At 36.5% G+C, this 23025-nt stretch overlaps 1 protein-coding gene across 1 annotated transcript in view; it reads left to right on the forward strand.

Moving 5' to 3' along the window:
• MICU2 (mitochondrial calcium uptake 2) overlaps positions 1-23025 on the forward strand; it is a 139260-nt gene that overhangs the window by 99634 nt on the left and 16601 nt on the right. Inside the window, exons 7-8 of the mRNA XM_004435255.3 lie at positions 4159-4224; positions 13845-13942. Coding sequence (XP_004435312.1) covers positions 4159-4224; positions 13845-13942 — 164 coding nt within the window. The remainder of the gene's footprint in view (positions 1-4158; positions 4225-13844; positions 13943-23025) is intronic.

The following is a 23025-nucleotide window of genomic DNA, read 5'->3' on the forward strand; positions in this document are numbered from 1 at the left end:
ATATAACACTGTAATGTTCAAAATACGCTAGAACCTGCTATAACCCTCTCCCTGAGTCCAAACTGAAATGTTTAGGTAAGACTCTGACATGACAAGCTTTATCTGGCACTAAACCCAAACCCACTTGGATAGGCTTTAGGACAGACACTTGTTCTAAATTTCATACTGTATTGGAATAAGCCGATATTGTAATAAGCCTCCTAAAAAATTCTTTCTGTGAACTAATCCTTTTTGCTTTTTTTGTTTTGTTTATTTGTAACTATTTGACAATGACTGTGTGAAGAGTATAACAACTATACTAAATGTCTTATAATAAAAGAAAAATAAGTTTTGAATTTTCTACAAAAATTTATAATCATGGATAACATCTGTTATTTCTGTTTTTTAAATTGTTATCTATATGATAAATTTTGATTAATTTTCAGTACTTGATCTATCAAAACAAACAAAAAAAAGAGGATTCAAATGACCATTATTAGGAATGAAAACGAGATATCACCACAGATCCTACAGTTCTCAGAAGGATAAAAATGGAATATGTGAACAACTGATTCATATGTGACTGTAAATTTGAACTGGACAAATGCCTTAAAAAACAAAACTTACCAAAACTAACAAGAGATGGGGTAAAAATCTGAATAGCCATTTATCAGAGGAATCAAATTTATCAAAAACTTTGCCACAAAGAAGTGTCCAGGCCCAGATGGTTGGAAATTCGTAATGGAAAATTGTATTTCCATATACTAGTAGCAAACAGTTGGAAAATGAAATTAAAATCAGTTCTCCTTTGGATGGTATTAAATAACAAAATAAATAGAAATAAATTTAACAAAAAACATGCACTGAAAACTTCAGACATTGCTGGTAGAAATTCAAGGAGGCCTCAATAAATGGAGAAATATATCATGTTAATGAATTAGAAGATTCAATAGTATTAAGATGTCATTTCTTCCCAAATTGATCTAAAGATTCAACTTGCCCAAGCAAAATCCCAATAGGCTTTTTTTAATAGAAATTGAAAAGCTGTTTTTAAAGTGTACATATAAAAGCAGAGGACCTAAAACACCCAAATCAATCTTGAGAAACAAGAACAAATCTGGATAACTCGCACTACCTGATTTCAAGACTTACTGCAAAGCTACAGTAATGGTAACATTGTGATATTAACCTAAGGATGGACAAGTAGATCAGTGGAAGATAATAAAGAGTCCACACTTACATGGTCACTTAATTTTCAAGAAAGGCACCAAATCATTTAATGGGAAAAGAAAAGTCTTTTCAACAAATGACTCTAGAGAAACTGAATAGGATATATATACGGGAAAAAAATTAGCCATAACCCCTGCCTCACACCATATACAAAAATGTATTTGAGATGGATTATAGATTGAAACGTAAAAGCTAAAACCATTAAGCTTCTAGGAAAAAACAAGAGAATATCTTCAGAATCTAGGATAGGCAGAGTTTCTCAAGGCACAAAAAGCAATAACCATAAAAGAAAAAAAAACTGACAAATTAGTTTTTATCAGAATTAAAAACTTTTGTTCAAAGACCCATTAAGAAAATGAATAGGCGAGGCCGGCCCGGTGGTGTACTGGTTAAGTGCATGCACGCTGCTTTGGCGGCCTGAGGGTTCCCAGATTCGGATCCCAGGTGCGTGCTGACGCACCACTTGTCAAGCCACACTGTGGCTGCATCCCATATAAAGTAGAGGAAGATGGGCACGGTGTTAGCCCAGGGCCAGTCTTCCTCAGCAAAAAGAGGAAGATTGGCATTGGATGTTAGCTCAGGGCTGATCTTCCTCACAAAAAAAAGAAAAGAAAATGAATAGGCAAACTGTAGAATGGGAGAAAATATTTTCCAAACAGGTATCTGACAAAGGACTGGTATCCAGAATAGGTAAGGAACTCTTAGAACTTAATAGTTTAAAAAAACAAACAATTAAAACTAGACAAAAGACAACAACGAACACTTCACAAAAGAAAATGCACACATGAGTGATAGCACTTGAAAAAGTGCTCCACGTGAGTTATCAGGGAAATGCAAGTTAAAACCATGGTGAAATAGTACTATACTGCCAACAGAATGGTTAAAATTTAAAAGTCTGGTAACACCAAATGGTGAGGATATGAAGGAACTAGAATTCACTTTGGAAAAAGGTTTGGCAATTTCTTATAAAGTTAAATAGACCTAACTGTTCTCCTCCTAGGTATTTATCTGAGAGAAATATTAAAATATTATATGTCCACAAAAAAAAAGTTGTACAAGGAAGTTTATGGCAGAGATCTGCTGTACAACATGGCACATATAGTTAACTATGGTGTTGTGCACTTAAAGACTTAAGAGAGTACATCTTACGCTAAGTGTTCTTACCACCAAAAACAAAAAAACAAAGAGGGACACACAAATCTTTTGGAGGTGATGGTTATGCTTGTTACCTTGATTGCAGTGCTGTATCATAGGTGTATGCATATGTCCAGACTCATCAAAAAGTACACATTATTGTGTGCAGTTTTTTGTGTATTAAGTATACCTCAATAAAGCTGGAAAAAAGAAAAGGGAAAGTTTATGGCAGGTTGATTCACAGTAGCCAAAAACTGGAGACATGCAAACGTGTATCAACAGGTGAGTGGATAAACAGTAGTATATCCATACAGTGGGGTACAACTCAACAATAAATACGAACAGTTTACTGGTATGCAAACAACATGGATAAATCTCAAAACCATTTTGATGCGGAGTGAAAGAAGAGAGACACAAAAGAATATTTGATTTGATATCGTTTATTTGAATTTCCAAACTAAGTGAAACTAATTTAGGTGGGAAAAAATCGGAACTCTGATTCTGCCTCTGTGGGGATGCAGGGAGAAAGGATTGCCTGGGAAGAGACAAAGAAACTTTCTTAGAAAATGGAAATGTTCTGTTCTGTGCTAGGAATATGGGTTACTCAGGTGTATCCATTTGTCAAAATAGTATGGCTAAGATTTGTACATTTCAGTGTATGTAAATTTTTCCTGAAGAGCTATAAATAGTCATTGAGAAGGGAACAAGGAGTGGGTTGAGTATAGGTGAACCAAGAATGGCAGAATACTGATAATTGTTGATGCTGGATAATGTGTAAATGGTGGTTCATTATAGAGTTCTCTTTACTTTGCTGTGTTTGAAATTTTCCATAATAAAAATTTTAAAAGGAGTTGCAGTAAGCAAAGGGAGAAATGTTTGAGTATTGAACTTGGCATTATACTATTTGATTGTGAACTTGAAAAATAAAGGCTAAAACAAATATAAAGCTTTTCAACTTTTTTCCCTAAAATAAGTATGAGGGAGTATTGAAAAGTTTGAGGAATTTAGAGAACTAGAGAGAAACCATTTGCCTAAAACAAACACACAGAAGCAGCTAAATTTGAGATAATTAATTTGGACTTTAGTTGCAGCCATTTTCAAACTGTTAACAAAGAAGTAGCCTAGGAAAAAATGTGTGAAGGTTTGATTTCTAATTGATTTGAATCCATAGTTTGAGATTTTGTCTACATTTAATTTTTTTAAAAACCTTTCTTTTTAAATTTGCTTTCCATGTAAGGATTGGTACAAATGACTCTGAAAGGTAGGTAGGTTTTTTAATGTACTCAGTCTCAAGGTTCTATTGACAATTTTATAATTGGTAGAAATGTAGGTCTTTAAATTATTTTAATAAAGCTTTATAAATGCATAAAGAGAAAAGGAAGAACATTTTATGATATAAATAGCTTTTTAGGAGCTGTATACTTGAAAATGTGGCCATAAGCTATCAGTGATTCAAAAAATTAATTATGAATAAAAATTCTCTTGAAAAAAGAGGGTAATTATGAAGTTTATATAGAGTGATGCTTTTAGAATATATATATATTAAGTAAGCTAGCTTAAGAAAGCTAGGAGAAAAAATGATCCAAATTATAATAATAATAATGTTAATACTTGAATATCTATTTCTACTTTGATTCTTACATGATCTAAGGGAAAAAAACATAATATTAGGCGTTATAAGACAGAAAGAATTTAAGTTAATAATTAACAAATAACTAGTATATATTTTATAATAAAAACTTACCATCTGTCTTTTAGGTTGTTTTGAAAAATTCAATAGACACACTTCTAAATTCATGTTTGCAATCTTTTTAGCTGCAGAAGATCATAAGTAAACAAGATGACTTGAAGACAACAATAACTAATGAAACAGAATGCCAGGTATGTGCAAGTAAACTAAATATTTCCAAATAGATGATGTTTATAACAGCTTCTCTCTTCTGTTTCTTCAAATAAGTATTCTCAGATAGTTGGGGAAATTATTAGTAACTTAATTTTTGTAAATATTTTAAATAGATGTGTTGCATTCACATAGTCCAGATTTCAGATGGTTCACAAGAGTATGTATATAGGGCAGACTTTTCCTCCCAGTCACCCAGTTCTGCTCCCTGAGGAAAGAATACTGTTTCCCTGTATTCTTCCAGAGATATTTCATGCATGTATAAGCATATATGTAAATAAGTAACTAAATACATCTATATATGCTTTCCATTTTTATACAAGCAGTAGCATACTATACATTGTTCCACACACTCCCATTTTTGCTTAATATATCTAAATAGCTCACTCTTTTTAATGGCTTCATAGTACTTTGTTGTATGGGTGTACCAGTTTATGTAACCATTCCCCTTTTGAAAGATATTTAGCATATATCCAGTCTTTTGATATTACAAATAATGCTGCAATTAATAATCCTATAATTATATCATTTTGTACATATGTGACTATGTCTGAGGGATAACTTCCCAGAAATTCAATTGCTGGGTCAAAAGGTATGAACATTTCCAAGGTTGTTGATAAACTTTGATAAATAGAAAATGAACCAATTTTCATTTCCACCAGTAATGTATATCAGTAAATTTTTTATTGATAATCTTTCAATCCATTGTAATTCCACAATATGTTTTCCATGATATTTTATTAAATTTCCGAATCATTTCATCTTTTAGAGCATGTCTGCTTCAAATTTTGCAAATTAAAATCACAGTTATTTTTTGTATTTTATTTCCTTTGAGCATTCCTATACTGGACTTCTTTTTCCCATATCCAAGTCCTTGAATGGTATTCCCTTTTCCTAGCTGTACGTATCCTGTGTGTTCTTATAGTACCCTGTATGTCCCCTTTCATAACACCTGTCATACATTGGTATAATTGTCTGTGTCCTCCCCTGGAGTATAAGCATCTTTAAGGTTGTATGAAGTTAGGGAACAGTCCACAAGATCACCCTTACTTCTGATGCCAATTGCAAGTTCTGGGGTCCCCCAAGACTACCCTTGGGTTCGATAATTCGCTGGAAGGACTCATAGAGCTCACTGAAAGTTGTTAGGTTCATGGTTACAGTTTATTACAGTGAGAGGATACAGATTAAAATCAGCCAAGGTAAGAGACACAGATTCCCAAAGGTTCCACAAGCAGAGATTCTATTTGTCTTCTCCCAGTGGAATCGTGATCACTGTTAACTTTCCCAGCAATGATATATGACAATACACAGAGAGTAGTGCCAACCAGGGCCTTGGTATCCAGAGATTTTATTGGGGTCAGCCATGTAAACTTGATTGGCTGCCCATGTGGCTGACGTCAGTTTCCAGCCCTTCCAGAGGTCAAGCTGATACCCTGTGACCCAAAGCCCCACCCTGAATCTCATTGTTTGTCTATTGGGTGTGCCCCAAGGCCCTCAGGTAAAAAAAGACACTCTTGTCTTAGAGAACACCTATCAGCAGCCCGGAGCAAAAACCAGATCTATTTGGTAAGGTTAATTCTTGAATATACAAATTGTATCTCCATAGCTTGGTAAAGCACCAGAGATACTCTACATGCTGGGTAATTATTTTTTAATGAATGAACAAATATCTAATCATATGATATAATATTTTCAACCATTGACCTAAATTGATCATTCAGATTGGTTCCAAGTATTTGCTATTAGAAGTCATGCTGCAGTAAATAGCTAAACATGTAAATTTAGGATAGAGTTCTAAAAGTGAGATTGTGGGGTCAAAAGGCATGAATACTTTCAAGGCTTTTGATTCATATTGCCAAACTGCCTTCTTGAAAGGTTATAACAATTTACAATCCCACCAGCATTGAGGAAGCATGCCCATCTCCCGGCCGTCTTTCCAGGTTTAGTATCTCTTTGTTTTTTAATCTGTGCCAATTTGATAGGAAAAAGGATATCTCAGTTATTCTTTTTTTAAGATAGTTATATAAACCATTTGTGTTTTTTATTTTATAAATTTTCTGTTTCTATTCTTTGGGAATTTCTTTAGGTTTTTTTTTTTCATATTTGCTGTTAAGAGTAAGACTGTTAACCTAGTGTTGGTCAAAAATATTGAAATATTTCTCAGATTTGTTTATGATGTCTTAGTTACAGATGTTTTTATTTTTAATGTAGTCATATTACTTTTATTTATCCAATTATTTTCATTTTCATTTTTTAAAATGCCTGCCCCACATCAAAATCAACTATAAATACTAACCTGTATTACCCTCTGATTTAGTTGTGGTTTTGTTTTTTTACATTTAATTTTTTCATTCATCTGAAATTTGTTTCTTAAGTGCATCCCTAAGAACATTACAGTACTTTACCTTTTTACTGTTACAAATGGACCTTTTTCCCTCAAGGGAAAAATTATTGCTATTCACAGGAAAGCTGTTTGATTTTTAATGTTTTTGTACCAGTCTATCTTACTGAATTTTCTTTTTTTGAGGAAGATTGGCCATGAGCTAACATCTATTGCCAATCTTCCTCTTTTTCTTTTTTTTTTTTTTTTTGCCCCAAAGCCCCAGTACACAGTTGTATATCCTAGTTGTAGGTCCTTCTAGTTCTTCTATGTGGGATACCACCTCAGCATGACTTGATGAGTGGTGAGTAGGTCCACGCCCAGGATTCAAACCCGCGAACGCTGGACCACCAAAGCGGACCACACAAACTTAACTCCTATGCCACTGGGCCGGCCCCCTGAATTTTCTTATTATTTTGATTTTTTCTGTTGATTTTCTTGGTTGTTCTAAGTATAAAATTATATTATCTCTAATATTAATCTTAGTTTATTCCTCCTATGTATGGACAAAATTACCCCAAAAAATGTTAAATAATAGTGTTAATGGTAGGCATCCTGATCATATTCTATCCTTAATGAGAATACATCTAGTATTGAGAATATATCTAGTAATGAGACACTATCTGGTAATGAGTATACACTTAGTTTTGTGTTTTAGTGTGCCTCATGGGCTTTTTTATATATGAATTGAGAAAAAAACATCAGATGTAACCACCTGCCCACACTTGTATGGAAGCCTAATAATGCGTTTAAAATCTACATTTATAGCAACTAATTTATAAATTTACAAAGTAAGGTCTTTTAAGAATCAATAACGTAGAATGCATGGCATCCGTTATCTCCATTAAAACCGTCTTTTCCTCCCTATTAGCTAAAATCAAAATGATAGTGTAAAGTACTGGTGAAGCTACCCAACAACCACCAGAAGGATGTGTCTGACAATGTGCTGAGATCTAACTTTCTCCTCTGCTGCACCCCCCACCCCCGCCCAGGGTGTTGTTCATTTGTAATTTGCCTGGACTAAATCTCTGAAGCCTATCTCCTCCACAGTGTGAGGCTGCAGTTGTCTCTGCTTAATTTTTTTTCTAGATGTTTATTTTTAGCCTGACTTCCTAGGAGTCGTCCCTGTGTCTGTCTAGTTTAGTGTTTGGCCAGAGATTGTGCTAACACACCAGGAGCTAATAAGGCTTCCTGATGGATCTGTGTGAGGCTGGGGGCACATTCACACTTCCGGCTCTTTTCAGGTCTGCCACTGTGCACACCTGTGCCAGCTCTTTGAGCCCAAGTGTATGTGGATGGCTGGAGCTGGTGTGGTCTCTGCTCTGTGTGCAGCACAACCTGGGATCGAGGAGAGCTCAGCAGGCCTTTATGGCTGCCTCACCTCCTGAAACCATCTTTTAAACATCTGGCCATCCGCCAGTCCTTCGCTTGCTCCAAACAGGCTTGCAACCTCAGTTAATGGAGCCACCAAGATCACCAGTTTAATGCTCCAGATCAAGTAAACTCCCTTCGTCAGCGGCAGGGAAACTGATTTTGGGCAGCCTGTCCCTCTCTATAGAACTCCCACATGGCAGAGCTGGAAAGGCAAGAAGGCCACAGACTAAGCTAGTTAGCATGAAAAACGCTTCTCGGTTTGTCATATACCTTTGGTCAGATTCCACAGCACTGAGATGGTTGTTTTTGACCATTTTGTCCAGCTGTTCACTTTTTGGGGAGAGGATTTGTCACCCGCACTCCATTATGTGGGAAGTCAGAAGGCAGTTACACATTTTAGTTGGCCAGTAGGTTTACTTTTAATAAACATGGTTAGTAAGTTCCAAAAGCAAATATTTTAGGTACACCAACATATTTAATATAGTATAAAATTTTGCCTTTTAAAATAAATAGCATACTATATACCAAAAGCATGAACTAGAGTGTATTTTGATGAGGCTTATGTTAATGACACTGAACATTTAATAATTAACTAGTTTTTAAGACATATGAAAAATAAAGATTAATACTTTGAAGGATCTACGTAAAAAAACTATAAACTATAAATTTTTATTGAGGAACATAAGAGAAGCTTGAAATAAATGTAAAGTCGGGCTTTATTTTTAGATAGGAATAGTGAGCATTGTAAAGAGGCCAGTTTCCACTAAATTAATCTATTAATTCAGTGTGATATAGGTCAAAACTCAACAACTGAGTCCTTGGTTTTGTGTGTTTGTTTGTTTGGTGATAGTGGTCAGGGAGGAACTGGGTGCAGGCAGGAGGTGTACAGAAACTTGGCAAAATGATTCTAAAGTTCATCTGGAAGAATAAACATCAGAGAATAACCAAGAACATTCTGGAAAATGCAAGTAATGAGAGGGACAATGAAGTGGTATAATGAGAAATAGAATAGTCAAAATATAAACCCAAATACATATTGGCATTAGTATATAATATAGGTATCATTTTAAATCAGTAGAAAAAAACTAATTATCAAATTACTTTGCAGTAATCCAGATATCTAGGAGTCATTCTTGACATCTCCTTACACCTCTCATCCAATTGGTCTCTAAGTCTGTCTGTTCTGCCTCTTAAATGTTTTCAAATCCATCCTTTTTCCCTCTATTTCCACTACTATTATCTAATCAGGCCATTATCATTTCTTGCTTGAGTTACTACTGTAGCCTCTGACTGATCCCCTGTATCCACTCTTGTCTTTTCTAATTCATTTTTCACATTATAGCCAGGGGACTTAAAAGCACAAATATGCCGTAACTACCCTTGGTCTGAGGAATCCAGTCCTGACCATCTTCCAACCTCCAGCTATACCATTTTTCTCTGCAGCATAGCATAGTGGTTAAGAACTCAGACTCAGAAGACTACTTGCCTAGGTTCAAATGCTGCCTCATCACTTATAGCTGTGTGACCCTGGGCAAATTAGTTTACTCCTCTTTGCATCTGTCGCCTCATTTGTAAAGTGAGAATAATAGTAATCTACCTCAGTAGGTTATTTTGAGGATTAAATTAGTTAATATATTTAAATCTTTTAGAACTATACTTAACACATAAGCAGTATATATTTGCTATTATACTTATTATTATTGCTTTCTACACCCCAGCCATATAACACCATGCTCTCTTGCACCTTCAGGCCTTTATACATGTTCCCTGTTTGGAATGTTTATTGCCCCTTCTTATTTTCTTCTGTTCAGACTTCATGTCTCAGTTCAAATAGCATTTTCTCAGGGAAGCCTTGCCTGAGCTGCTAAGTGAGTCAAACACCCTGTTAAATGCTCCCATGGCTCCTTGTACTTCTTCCCAGCATTTTCATGCTCGTGATTACTATTTTTAATAACTTGTTTAATGCCCAGCTATCCCACAGGAACAGAAAACCATGAATCCCCAAGGCCTAACAGTATCTGGCACATAATGGGCATTTACTATATCCTTGTTGATGACAGATGGACTGACTGACTAAGTATTAGCACTGAGTGTGTATCCCAGTTCTTCTATCAAAGTAAATTCCAGATGAATCAAAGATTTCAATGTCAAAAATCAAACCATGGAAGTAGTATAAGAAAATGTGGGTAAACGTTTTTACATTATTGAGGTAGGTAATGTAGTTCTGTTCCAAAACATAAAGGAAAATTGTGGTAAATTTGACTAGTGTTATTTTTTTTAACAAGTAACATCTCAATAGAATGATAGGCAAAGGACATGAAGGGGCAGTTTTCAGAACTACAAATGACCGATAAATATGAGTAATCAAAGAAATGCAAGTTTAAATAATGGTGATTTTTTTATTATTGTTGTTTTTCCTACCGGATTGGCAAAGATAAAAAAGATTGATAATCCTTTGTGTTCTCTAAGGTATGCGGGAGTGGGCACTTTTACTCTGTTGGTGCTAATGTAAATTGCAAAGATATCTTACAAAATTTAAGTGCAAATGCCATTTTTCCCAGAAATTTCACTTATAGGAATTTATAATTACAAGTGCACAAAGATAAATACATAACAGTATTTCTCACAGCAGTGTTTATAGTAAAAAAATTTGGAAACACTCTAAGTATCTAACGGTAGGAAATGAGTATATTCTAGTATGACAGGCAGCCCTTGCCAGCTTACATGTCATGTATGGCATTTCCCTACGCTGGGGGCCTGGGCATATTCAGCCCTTTTCACTCTTCTCTGTGACAAATACAAGAATGGGAAAAAAAAGGAATACATGTTAATAAAAAAGAAACAAATTAACATTGTTTGCTACACTGAAAAAAATGTGTTTGTATGTTTGTTTATATACATACACACAAAATGGCACATACAGTGCATTAGCCATTAAAAATTATGACATCTATATTTGTTATGAAAAGTGCTCCACTTTAAAAGGAAAAAAAGCTGTTTTCAAAAAACATATATAATGATTTCATTTGCATAAGTCTCTTCAACAAATGGTGCTGGGACAACTGGATATCCACGTGCAGAAGAGTGAAGTTGGATTCCTGCCTCACACCATATACCAGAATTAATTGAAATGAATCAAAGACTTAAATGTAAGAGCTAAAACTATAAAACTCTTTGAAGTGCTTCATGAAAAGGGAAAAGCTTCACGACATTGGATTTGGCAGTAATTTCTTAGATCTGACACCAAAACTCAATCGGAAGAGGAAAAAATAGATACATTGGACTTCATCAAAATTAAAAACTTTTGTGCATCAAAGGACAGTATCAAGACAGAGGAAAGATAAAATACAGAATGGGAAAAGATATTTGCAAATCATATATCTTACAAGAGTCTAGTACCAGGATATGTAAAGAAGTCCTACAACTCAACAACAAAAAGACAAACAACCCAGTTGAAAACTGGGCAAACAACTTGAATAAACATTTTCCCAAAGAAGATACATAAATAGCCAACAAGCACATGAAAAGATGCTCAGCATCATTAATCATTAGGGCAATGCAAATTAAAACCAGAGTGAGATATCACAACACACCTGTTCAAATGACTAAAATAAAATGCTGACAACCAAATGATTGCAAGGATGCAGAGAAACTGGATCACTCATCCATTGCTGGTGGGAATGTAAAATGATACTGCCACTTTTATACCATGATAAAACAGTCCTTGCACTCTTGGGTATCCATCCCAGAGAAATGAAAAACTCTGTTCACACAAAAACCTGTACGTGTTTTTAGCAACTTTATTTGTAGTAGCCAAAAACTGGAAACAGCCAAGATGTCCTTCAACAGGTGAATGATTAAACTACGTTAATCCATATGATGAAATACTACTCTGCAATTAAAAGGAACCAAACTATTGATACAGCAACAACCTGGATGAATACCCAGAGACTTATTCTGAACAAAAAATGCCAATACCAAAAGGTTACATACTGTATGATTCCATTTATATCACTTTTTTGAAATGATAAAATTATAGGAAAGGAGAGTTGATGGTTGCCAAAGGGTAAAGAGAGGGTAGGGGCAGGAGGGAAATCCATGTGGCTATAAGAGAGCAACATGAAGGATCCTTGTGGTAAAGGAAATGTTCTGTATGTTGACTATATCAAGTTGTGTTAGTGTATTGTTTTGCAAGATGTCACCATTGGAGGAAACTGAGTAAAGGGTACAAGAGATCTTTCTGTATTATTTCTTATAGTTGCATGTGAATCTACAGTTATCTCAAAATAGAAAAAACTCTTTTAAATATAAATCAAGGACTCATGAGGATATGCATTTGTTCCTTGGGTTATGTGTTCTTCTACCCTGGGTTTTTTGTGTCTTTTGCCTGATTTCTTCTCCTTCTATTTCTTGCTACAGTGCCTTTGCTTAGGTGTCATGCCATTTCTTTTGCTTATGCTCATGCTCCATCCAGACCTTCTCTTTGCTCTGGGAGAGCGTAAGTGAAATTCTCCTTCATTCTCTTCCCACCTTACCTGGAACAATTTATCTTTTTCCTTCTAAGCTGCAGGTGTTGCAATTTCATCCACTATTCTATAGACTGAAGAGGCGGGGCCAAGGGGGAAGAGAGTCCCCTGGGCTAAATGTAGCCCTTGCTGTAGGACCTAAATTCTGTTTACTCTTCTGTGATCCCCTTAATTGTCCTAGATCACAGCCCTCTCCACCCCCCTAAGGTATATCCCGCTGTATGGATTCCTGACTATTCCCTCAATTTAACATAGTGCCCTGAAGTATTCTAAGCCCTGGAAGCCCTCCCTCCCTCTGCTTAAGTCCCGCCAAGCTATAAAGAGCTTCTGTTGGGGTTTTTCTCTGACTTCTCCCAGGGCTATCTTCTCACCCCACTGATCTACTTACAACTAACTTGAAGGTTTGATGAAGTTCTAATAATGTGATATAGTTAGGCACCGCATAAGGACGTTTTGGTCAACAGTGGACTGCATGTATAACTGTGGTCTCATAAGATTAGTATCATGCAGCCTAGGTGTGTAATAGGCTAAACCATCTAGGTTTGTGTAAGTACACTCTGTGCTCGTCACACGACGACAAAATCACCTAACGATGCATTTTTCAGAGTGTATCCCCATCATTAAGTAATCTCACCTGCTACTGCTATTTCTGAGAAGTAGGGTTAGGAGAGATGCTGGACCATCCAACACATGAATCTAGTGTTTCTTTCTCCAGCTGTTCTTTTTCAAAATATTTGGTTTAAATTTGTACCCCCTTTTGTTGTTTAATTGCTGCTGATCATCTTTTTAGCAGTTCTGTTTTGTTATTTTTGTTGTTTATTTTATTGGAGATTTGAAGAAGGAAGAATCTGTGAATCTGCTTCGCTCATTACCTTTAATGGAATTCTCACCTATTAATTTTATAATTAGGAAAAGCAAATGTTTTTCAAATATTTCTAACATTAAGCAAAAGCTCAAAGACTTTGCTGCTTTAATTCTCTCAGTCCTGCTTCATTAGAAAATGCCTAGAGATCACATTTTGAAATAACGTTTATTTCATAATTCTAAGCTCTCTTTTTGGTCTGATTTAAGATTTTGTTTACTGCTTAAGTCCATCTTGAGTATTTTGAGTGTCTTATCCCTCATTGTTTTTCTCCTGCTTGAGCAAAGATGATTATAGAATAGTTAGGTGAAGTAACAGCATGGCTACCTCTCTTTTTTCCACTTTTGTTGTTGTTGTTACAGGAAGCTTTTGTGGGTATTGTCCTGAGAGATCCAGGCTACAGGATCCATTTTTGTTCTTGATTATAATTACTTGAAATTATCTTATCATTTTTTATAGGAACCAACAGTGAAAGAACCTGAAATTAACACAACCCTTCAGATACGTTTCTTTGGAAAAAGAGGAGAAAGAAAACTTCATTATAGAGAATTTCGAAGGTAAATGCAAATATTTATATTCATTTAGGGAAACTTTATAGGTAAGAAATGAAGAAAACTGAATATATTCATTTCTCCGAACTACAAACCATAAAACTAAATACTATATATGGATTTATATAGTATTTTTCTGTAAGAACAAAACCTATGAAATGTTTTAAACTTAAGTTACTGTGCTCAGAAATATATCTAACCTGTTATGAAAAATAATATCTGTTTTATAGTAACTTAATGTTTGTAGCTAATAGAGATATGCCCCTTGTATCAGTTAGTTCTTAATGCAAAACAAACTCACCTAACTTAACTTGGAACTTTGGGTCAGTTGGGTGGTTCTCCTGATCACGGCCAGGATCAGCTCTTCTTGTCTGGACACGCTCATGCAATTGCAGTCTGCTGATGGATTGCCAGCAGCTGGGTCTTCTAAGATGGCCTCAGCTGGGACAACTCAACTATGCTCCATGTGACCTCTGATTCTCTAGCACAAGGGTTGGCAAATTTTTTTTTATAAAGGGTCAGATAGTAAATATGGTCTCTGTCACAGCTACTCAACTCTGCCATTACAGCGTGAAAGCAGCCATAAACAATACATTACATATAGATATGTTAATACATAATGGGCATGTCCATGTTCCAGTAAAACTTTACACTAATGCTAATTTTAAGCAACTTGTTTACCTTCGCTGAGCTCATTTCTATATCTGTAAAATGGGAATAATACTTAGATTATGATATTGCAAACATTAAAATGTGTCCTATTTACCTTCTCCCTGATAAGAATAACTCCATGCAAAATGAGATAATGTGCCTCCCTGTGCCTCTCCATTAACCAAAGGTTTAAAACAAATATCAGAAAGTAGTACAGAATGGTGCGGGAAAAGACACTAATTTGGGAGGCAGGAGACTGCATCTTGTTCAACTCAATGCAATTAAATAAAGATTTGAGTGCATACTATGTGCTGCTCTCTGCCAGGCTGTGTGTCAAATACTAGGGCTAGTCTCTTCTGGGGACTATCTAGTAAACATGCAGAAAAAACATTTAAAGGCATTATAGTCAATGCTGTCATAGATGTTTAGGGGTTTTTGGTAGCACAGAAGGTCACTTAGTATATCTGGTTTGGAGGTTGGGAGTAAGTGATCAGGGAAGGCTTTCTGGAGGATATGGCACCTAAGCTGAATCTTGACAGATGAGCAGGAATTAACCAGGCAAAAATGGTTTGGGCAGGGAAGCATTTGAGGGAAAGAGAGCAACATGAGAAAAGACATAGAGGCATGGAAACATGATTTGCAGTTGAGTCTAGCTAGAGTTGTAAGCATAAGGCACTGCAGTAAGAGGTGAGAACAGAGACTGGAGAAGAGTGTACTCGCTGTAGAAGATTTTGTACACCATAAGATCAAGCTTGAATTAACGCAAAAAAGGGAGGCCCTGAAGAATGATACATGAAGAATGCCTGGTCGGATGTGCCCATCATTCTGGCAGCAGAGGAAAGGATAAATTTTATGAGCGAGAAGACCATTGTAATATTCCAGATAAAAAATGGTAAGAGCCTTGAACTAGTGTATTGGCAATAAGGATTTTGAAGTGGGAGAGTTTTCAAGACATAGGAGATAATACAATTGTAGGGGTTAGTGACTGATTGGATTTGAGGAAGGAAGAATACCTGAAGACCCAGGTTTCTGAATTATATCCCAATACCAATTTACCCAATAGTTAAACTCCAGTGAGTCATTTAACCTCTCTAGAACAATTTTTCTCAACAAAATTTTAAAACATGCCTCTTCTTGTATACTTGAAAAATACCTCTGTCTACGTTTCTTAAAGTTTCAAGGTAGAGTATCATGGTTTAAAACAAAGCCAAGCCATTATCATATTGATTGTGTTTGTTCAAACTACAATCATACAGATACTAATACACTACCCTCTTCCCTTTGAGTTCCTAAATTAGTTAATTTTTCAAAGTTGCTTCTAACTTTCATTTTCCTTAAAGGGAATAATTTAATTTAGAATTCTTACTTTAAACTTTTTTTAAATTAGAGTTTCTATAAATAATGGGCCCTGTGAAATTTGTCATACTGATCGTGCAATTAAAAAAAGATACAATTAACAAAAAATGCTGTAAATGCAGTTTTTCAGGAACTTGTCTCTTGGATAGAGTAAAGTGCCCCTAAAGTTAAAATTACAGTTATACTGGGCTAGAATTTGATAATCATAAAATGTCTTTAAAATTTGGGGTAAGTCATAAAGTGATAGAAAATAGTTTCTTTGTATATAGTGTTTTAAAAAACTTTTCACCAACGTACTGGCCAATTTAACCATTGAAACGCCACAAAAAATGTTTCAGTGTGTTCTTTGGAGCTTTTAGTTTTGTTTTTTAGTTTTTGTTTAGCTTTTAGTTTAGTTTCATCTAGTTTAGTTTTTTTTTTTTATGAGTGTAATGTATAACTCTTGCTTATAAAAAGAGATGTGCACCTTTGCTATCCTTCACCTAAAGGAAGCCGGCCCAGATGAACAAGTTTTTTAACCTGACTCTCAGGTCTCTGTTTCTTCATCTGTGAAATAGTATGATAATACCCACTTAATAAGGTTGTAAATAAGCTTATATAAGGAGATTGAAACAGTAATCAAAAACCTCCCCAAAAATAAAAGTCCAGGACCAGACGGCTTCCCTGGTGAATTCTACCAAACATTCAAAGAAGACTTAATACCTATCCTTGTCAAACTCTTCCAAAAAATTGAGGAGGGGGGGAAGCTCCCTAACTCATTCTACGAAGCTGACATTACCCTGATACCAAAACCAGACAAGGACAACACAAAAAAAAGAAAATTACAGGCCAATATCACTGATGAACATCGATGCGAAAATCCTCAACAAAATACTAGCAAATCGCATACAACAATGCGTTAAAAAGATTATACACCATGATCAAGTGGGATTTATTCCAGGGATGCAGGGATGGTTTAACATTCGCAAATCAATCAACGTAATACACCACATTAATAAAATGAAGAACAAAAATCACATGATCATCTCAATAGATGCAGAGAAAGCATTTGACAAGATACAGCATCCATTTATGATAAAAACTCTGAATAAAATGGGTATAGAAGGAAAGTACCTCAACATAATAAAGACCATATATGAGAAACCCACAGCTAATATCATCCTCAATGGTGAAAAACTGAAAGCTATCCCTCTAAGAACAGGAACCAGACAAGGATGCTCACTGTCACCACTCCTATTTAACATAGTGTTGGAAGTCCTAGCCAGAGCAATCAGGCAAGAGAAAGAAATAAAAGGGATCCAAATTGGAAAGGAAGAAGTGAAACTGTCACTATTTGCAGATGACATGATTTTATATATAGAAAACCCTAAAGAATCCACCAGAAAACTTTTAGAAGTAATAAACGAATATGGTAAAGTTGCAGGATACAAAATCAACACACAAAAATCAGTTGCATTTCTGTACACTAACAACGAAGTAGCAGAAAGAGAAATTAAGAATACCATCCCATTTACAATTGCAACAAAAAGAATAAAATACCTAGGAATAAACTTAACCAAAGAGGTGAAAGATCTGTACACTGAAAACTATAAAACATTTCTGAAAGAAATTGAAGAAGACACAAAGAAATGGAAAGATATTCCGTGCTCTTGGATTGGAAGAATTAACATAGTTAAGATGTCCATACTTCCTAAAGCCATCTATAGATTCAATGCAATCCCTATCAAAGTTCCAACAACATTTTTCACAGAAATAGAACAAAGAATCCTAAAATTTATATGGAACAACAAAAGACCCCGAATAGCTAAAGGAATCCTGAGAAAAAGAACAAAGCTGGAGGTATCACACTCCCTGACTTCAAAATATACTACAAAGCTATAGTAACCAAAACAGCATGGTACTGGCACAAAAACAGACACACAGATCAATGGAATAGAATCAAAAGCCCAGAAATAAACCCACACATCTATGGACAGCTAATCTTTGACAAAGGAGCCAAGAACATACAATGGGGAAAAGAAAGTCTCTTCAACAAAAGGTGTTGGGAAAACTGGATACCCATATGGAAAAATGAAAGTAGATCCTTACCTTACACCATACACAAAAATTAACTCCAAATGGATTAAAGACTTGAATGTAAGACCTGAAACTGTGAAACTTCTAGAAGAAAACATAGGCAGTACGCTCTTCGACATCGGTCTTAGCAACATCTTTTCAAACACCACATCTGACCGGGCAAGAGAAACAATAGAAAAAATAAACAAATGGGACTACATCAAACTAAAAAGCTTCTGCACAGCAAAGGAAACCATCAACAAAACGAAAAGACAACCTAACAATTGGGAGAAGATATTTGCAAACCATACTTCTGATAAGGGCTTAATCTCCAAAATATATAAAGAACTCATACATCTCAACAACAAAAAAACTACCAACCCAATTAAAAATGGGCAAAAGACCTGAACAGACATTTCTCCAAAGAAGATATACAGATGGCCAACAGACACATGAAAAGATGTTCAAAATCACTAACTATCAGGGAAATGCAAATCAAAACTACAATGAGATATCACCTCACGCCCGTCAGAATGGCTATAATTAACAAGACAGGACACAACATGTGTTGGAGAGGATGTGGAGAGAAGGGAACTCTCATACACTGCTGGTGGGAGTGCAAACTGGTGCAGCCGCTATGCAAAACAGTATGGAGATTCCTCAAAAAATCAACGATAGAACTACCATATGATCCAGCTATTCCACTGTTGGGTGTTTATCCAAAGAACTTGAAAACACCAATTTGCAAAGGTACATGCACCCCTGTGTTCATTGCAGCCTTATTCACGATAGCCAAGACTTGGAAGCAACCTAAGTGCCCATCAAGGGACGAATGGATAAAGAAGCTGTGGTATATATACACAATGGAATACTACTCAGCCATAAGAAACGCATTTAAATCCAGGCATTTGTGACAACATGGATGGACATTGAGGGTATAATGCAAAGTGAAATAAGTCAGAGGGAGAAGGTCAAATACCGTATGATTTCCTTCATTAAGTAGTAGATAATAACAACAATAAACAAACACATAGGGACAGAGATTGGATTGGTGGTTACCAGAGGGGAAGGGGGGAGGGAGGAGGGTGAAAGGGATAATTCGGTACATGTGTGTGGTGATGGGTTGTAATTAGTATTTTGGTGGTGAACATGATGTAGTCCATGCAGAAATAGAAGTACAATGATGTACACCTGAAATTTTTACAATGTTATAAACCAATGTTACTGCAATAAACAAAAAATTAAAAAAATAAATAAAAAAAAAAAACTCAAGCATCTGTTACCATGGTGACCCAGGCATCAGAGATGTAACTATAGGGTGGGCTTCAGTAATGCATTGTCTAACTACTTTTGAAACAGACAACAAAGGGGACAAAAGAGTATAGTTAAAGCAAGTTGGCCCCTGGTTTCACTACCACTTTGAGGAAGTTTCTAGGGAGCCAGTGGGATGTCACTTCCAAAGTGAAACAAGTTGTAACACATTGTACCACCTACCATCAAGAAAAAGGCACAGTGTTTGGTGTCATTTTGGATTTTAGAGGCAACGCGCATGCCATTCGAGCTAGCTGCTCTGACCCAATTGCCAGGTAACCCAGGGGCAGCCAGTTCCGAGGGGGCCTGGAGCAAGAGACGGCTATGCTACAGTCAAGGCTTCAGTACAAGCTGCTCTGCCACGTGGGCGGATGGTACTCAAAAAAGTCGCTGGCAAATAGGGATGCTGTATGGAGCCCCTGGCAAGCCCAGATAAGAGAATCTCACACAGACCCCCAGGGTTTGAGACAAGGTTGCGTCCCCTCCTGCAGCCAAGTGTTCTCCTAGCTTCCCATTGGATGCCTGACCATGGAACATCTTCTTAAAAATTTGGTTCACCACTTACTTTCAGGAACACTTCCATAGATAACTACATTCTGTGGCTTCAAGTTCCTTGGACTGAATTTGTGTTCTATTGAACTGGACTTGTAGCCATTTGCAGATACTAGGCGGTGTGTAGGGCTGGTGGCTTTCAGCCGGGCCTACTTCTCTGACATGGGACTGCTGTCCCCCCAGGAGCAGGAATATTGTTAGCTGCTGGCAGAACTTCGTCCCACTTTCTGTGCTGGTGCTGGTGCTGGTGCTGGCTTTCCCTCCGGATTTAAGGCCGGTGCAGGGGCTCTGATTTGGAGCGTGGCATTGGAGGAATTCTTCACTGCCAACTAGTTGAATTCGTCCTTCTTATATAACTCAATGGCAACAGAGAGGATGTTTGGATTCTGCTTACTTTTTTTTTCCCCCGTTGCAGTAGTTTATTTATTAATTCGTGTGCAAAAAAATAAAAAGGAAGTAATAAAATAACCTTGTTTATATATATATAATATATATTAATGTATTTATAATTATATATAGTTATATATAATTATAAATGTGTTCATAGTCATGAATATCTTGATTTATATATAATTTCTTATTCCAAATAGGTGTCTAGCTGCAAATAGGCATCATAATTATAACATAAACACTAATATCAGAAGTAAGTAACAAAGGGCCGGCGCCGTGGCTTAGCGGTTAAGTGCACACACTCTGCTGCTGGCGGCCCGGGTTTGGATCCCGGGCGCGCACCGACACACCGCTTCTCCGGCCATGCTGAGGCCGCGTCCCACATACAGCAACTAGAAGGATGTGCAGTTATGACATACAACTATCTACTGGGGCTTTGGGGGGAAAAACATAAATAAATAAAAGTTAAAAAAAAGTAAGTAACAAAGATGAACAGATGAAAAACAACATTAGAATCGTAAAATGGAGCCAGGAATTAGCTAGTACACAAAATGCAAACCATGAGATTGTGTACATTTGCTAAGAACAAACCACAAATTTGACTCTGAGCTTTCTGACAGACAATATGAAGAGGAATACATTAAGAGTTACACACTTCAGTGTCCCTAAGTTAAAGCTCACTGATTCTGCATAAGAGAGGACATTTATTCCTCATCATACAGCCAGAAGGAAATCTTCCCATGGGTCTTCATAAAAAGGACACTGTGTAAGGCAGAGAATTATATCCTTAACAATCATAGTGAGACCAGTGTCAAATTTCACAGGCTGTTCTTTGTAACATCTATCAGCAGAGAATAACTAAAGTCACAATTTTAAGTATGGAAACATACTTCACTTCAGCTTCTAAAATTCAGCTTCTTTTTCTTTAAAACCACTGTATGCTTTAATAAGCAATTAGAAGTACTAACAATTAAGTACCAAAAGTTTAGAAGTTAGGTAGCCATCTACAAGGGAAAGAGCACTGGCCTGGGGATACAAATAAGTTTAAATCCTAGCTGCTATTTAATACAGGCATACCTCGTTTTATTGCACTTTGTTTTATTGTGCTTCACAGGTACAGTCATGCGCCACATAATGACATTTTGGTCAACAATGGACCACATATACAACGGTGGTCCCATAAGATTAGTACCATATAACCTAGGGGTGTGGTAGGCTATACCCTCTAGGTTTGTGTAAGTACACTCTATGATGTTGACACAATGACAGAATTGCCTGACAACACATCTCGGAATGTATCCCTGTCATTAAGCGACACGTGACTGCATTGCACTTTGTACAGATTGAAGGTTTGTGGCAACCTTGCTTTGAGCGAGTCTGTCAGTGCCAGTTTTCCAACAGCATTTGCTCATTTTGTGTCTCTCTGTCACATTTTGGTAATTCTTGCAATATTTCAAACTTTTTCATGATTATAGTTGTTATGGTGACCTGCAATCAGTGATCTTTGATGTTACTATTGTAATTGCTTTGAGGCGCCACAAACCATGCCCATATAAGATGGCAAGCTTAATCGATAAATGTTGTGTGTGACTGCTCCACCAACGAGCCGTTCCCCCATCTCTCTCCCTCTCTTCAGGCCTCCCTATTCCCTGAGACACAACAATATTGAAATTAGGCCAATTAATAACCCTACAGTGGCCTCTAAGTGTTCAAGTGAAAGGAAGAGTCGCACATCTCTCACATTAAATCAAAAGCTAGAAATGACGAAGCTTAGTGAGGAAGGCATGTCGAAAGCTGAGACAGGCCAAAAACTAGGCTTCTTGCACCAAACAGTTAGCCAAGTTGTGAATGCAAAGGAAAAGTGCTACTCCAGTTAACACACGAATAATAAGAAAGCAAAACAGCCTTATTGCTGATATGGAGAAGGTTTTAGTGGTCTGGATAGAAGATCAAACTAGCCACAACATTCCCTTAAGACAAAGCCTAATCCAGAGCAAGGCCCTAACTCTCTTCAATTCTATGAAAACTGAGAGAGGTGAGGAAGCTGCAAAAGAAAAGATTGAAGCCAGCAGAGATTAGTTCATGAGGTTTAAGGAAGGAAGCCATCTCCATAACATAAAAGTGCAAAGTGAAGCAGCCAGTGCTGATGTAGAAGCTACAGCAAGTTATCCAGAAGGTCTAGCTAAGATAATTAATGAAGGTGGCTACACTAAATAACAGATTTTCAGTGCAGATGAAACAGCCTTCTATTGGAAGAAGATGCCATCTAGGACTTTCATAGCTAGAGACGAGAAGTCAAGGCCTGGCTTCAAAGCTTCAAAGCACAGGCTCACTCTCTTGTTAGGGGCTAATGCAGCTAATGCAGCTGGTGACTTTAAGTTGAAGCAAATGCTCATTTACCATTCTGAAAATCCTAGGGCCCTTAAGAATTATGCTAAATCTACTCTGTGCTCTATAAGTGGAACAACAAAGCCTGGAGGACAGCACATGTATTTCCAGCATGGTTTACTGAATATTTTAAGCCCACTGTTGAGACCCACTGCTCATAAAAAAAGATTCCTTTCAAAATATTACTGCTCTTTGACAATGCACCTGGTCACCCAAGAGCTCTGATGGAGATGTACGACAAGATTAATATTGTTTTCATGCCTGCTAAAACAATATCCATTCTGCAGCCCATGGATCAAGGAATAATTTCAACTTTCAAGACTTATTATTCAGGGCCGGCCCCGTGGCTTAGCAGTTAAGTGCACACGGTCCGCTACTGGCGGCCC

The sequence above is a fragment of the Ceratotherium simum genome, chromosome 10 (assembly GCF_057802395.1).
Source record: "Ceratotherium simum simum isolate JZ-2026a chromosome 10, ASM5780239v1, whole genome shotgun sequence".
Classification (NCBI taxonomy): Eukaryota; Metazoa; Chordata; class Mammalia; order Perissodactyla; family Rhinocerotidae; genus Ceratotherium; species Ceratotherium simum.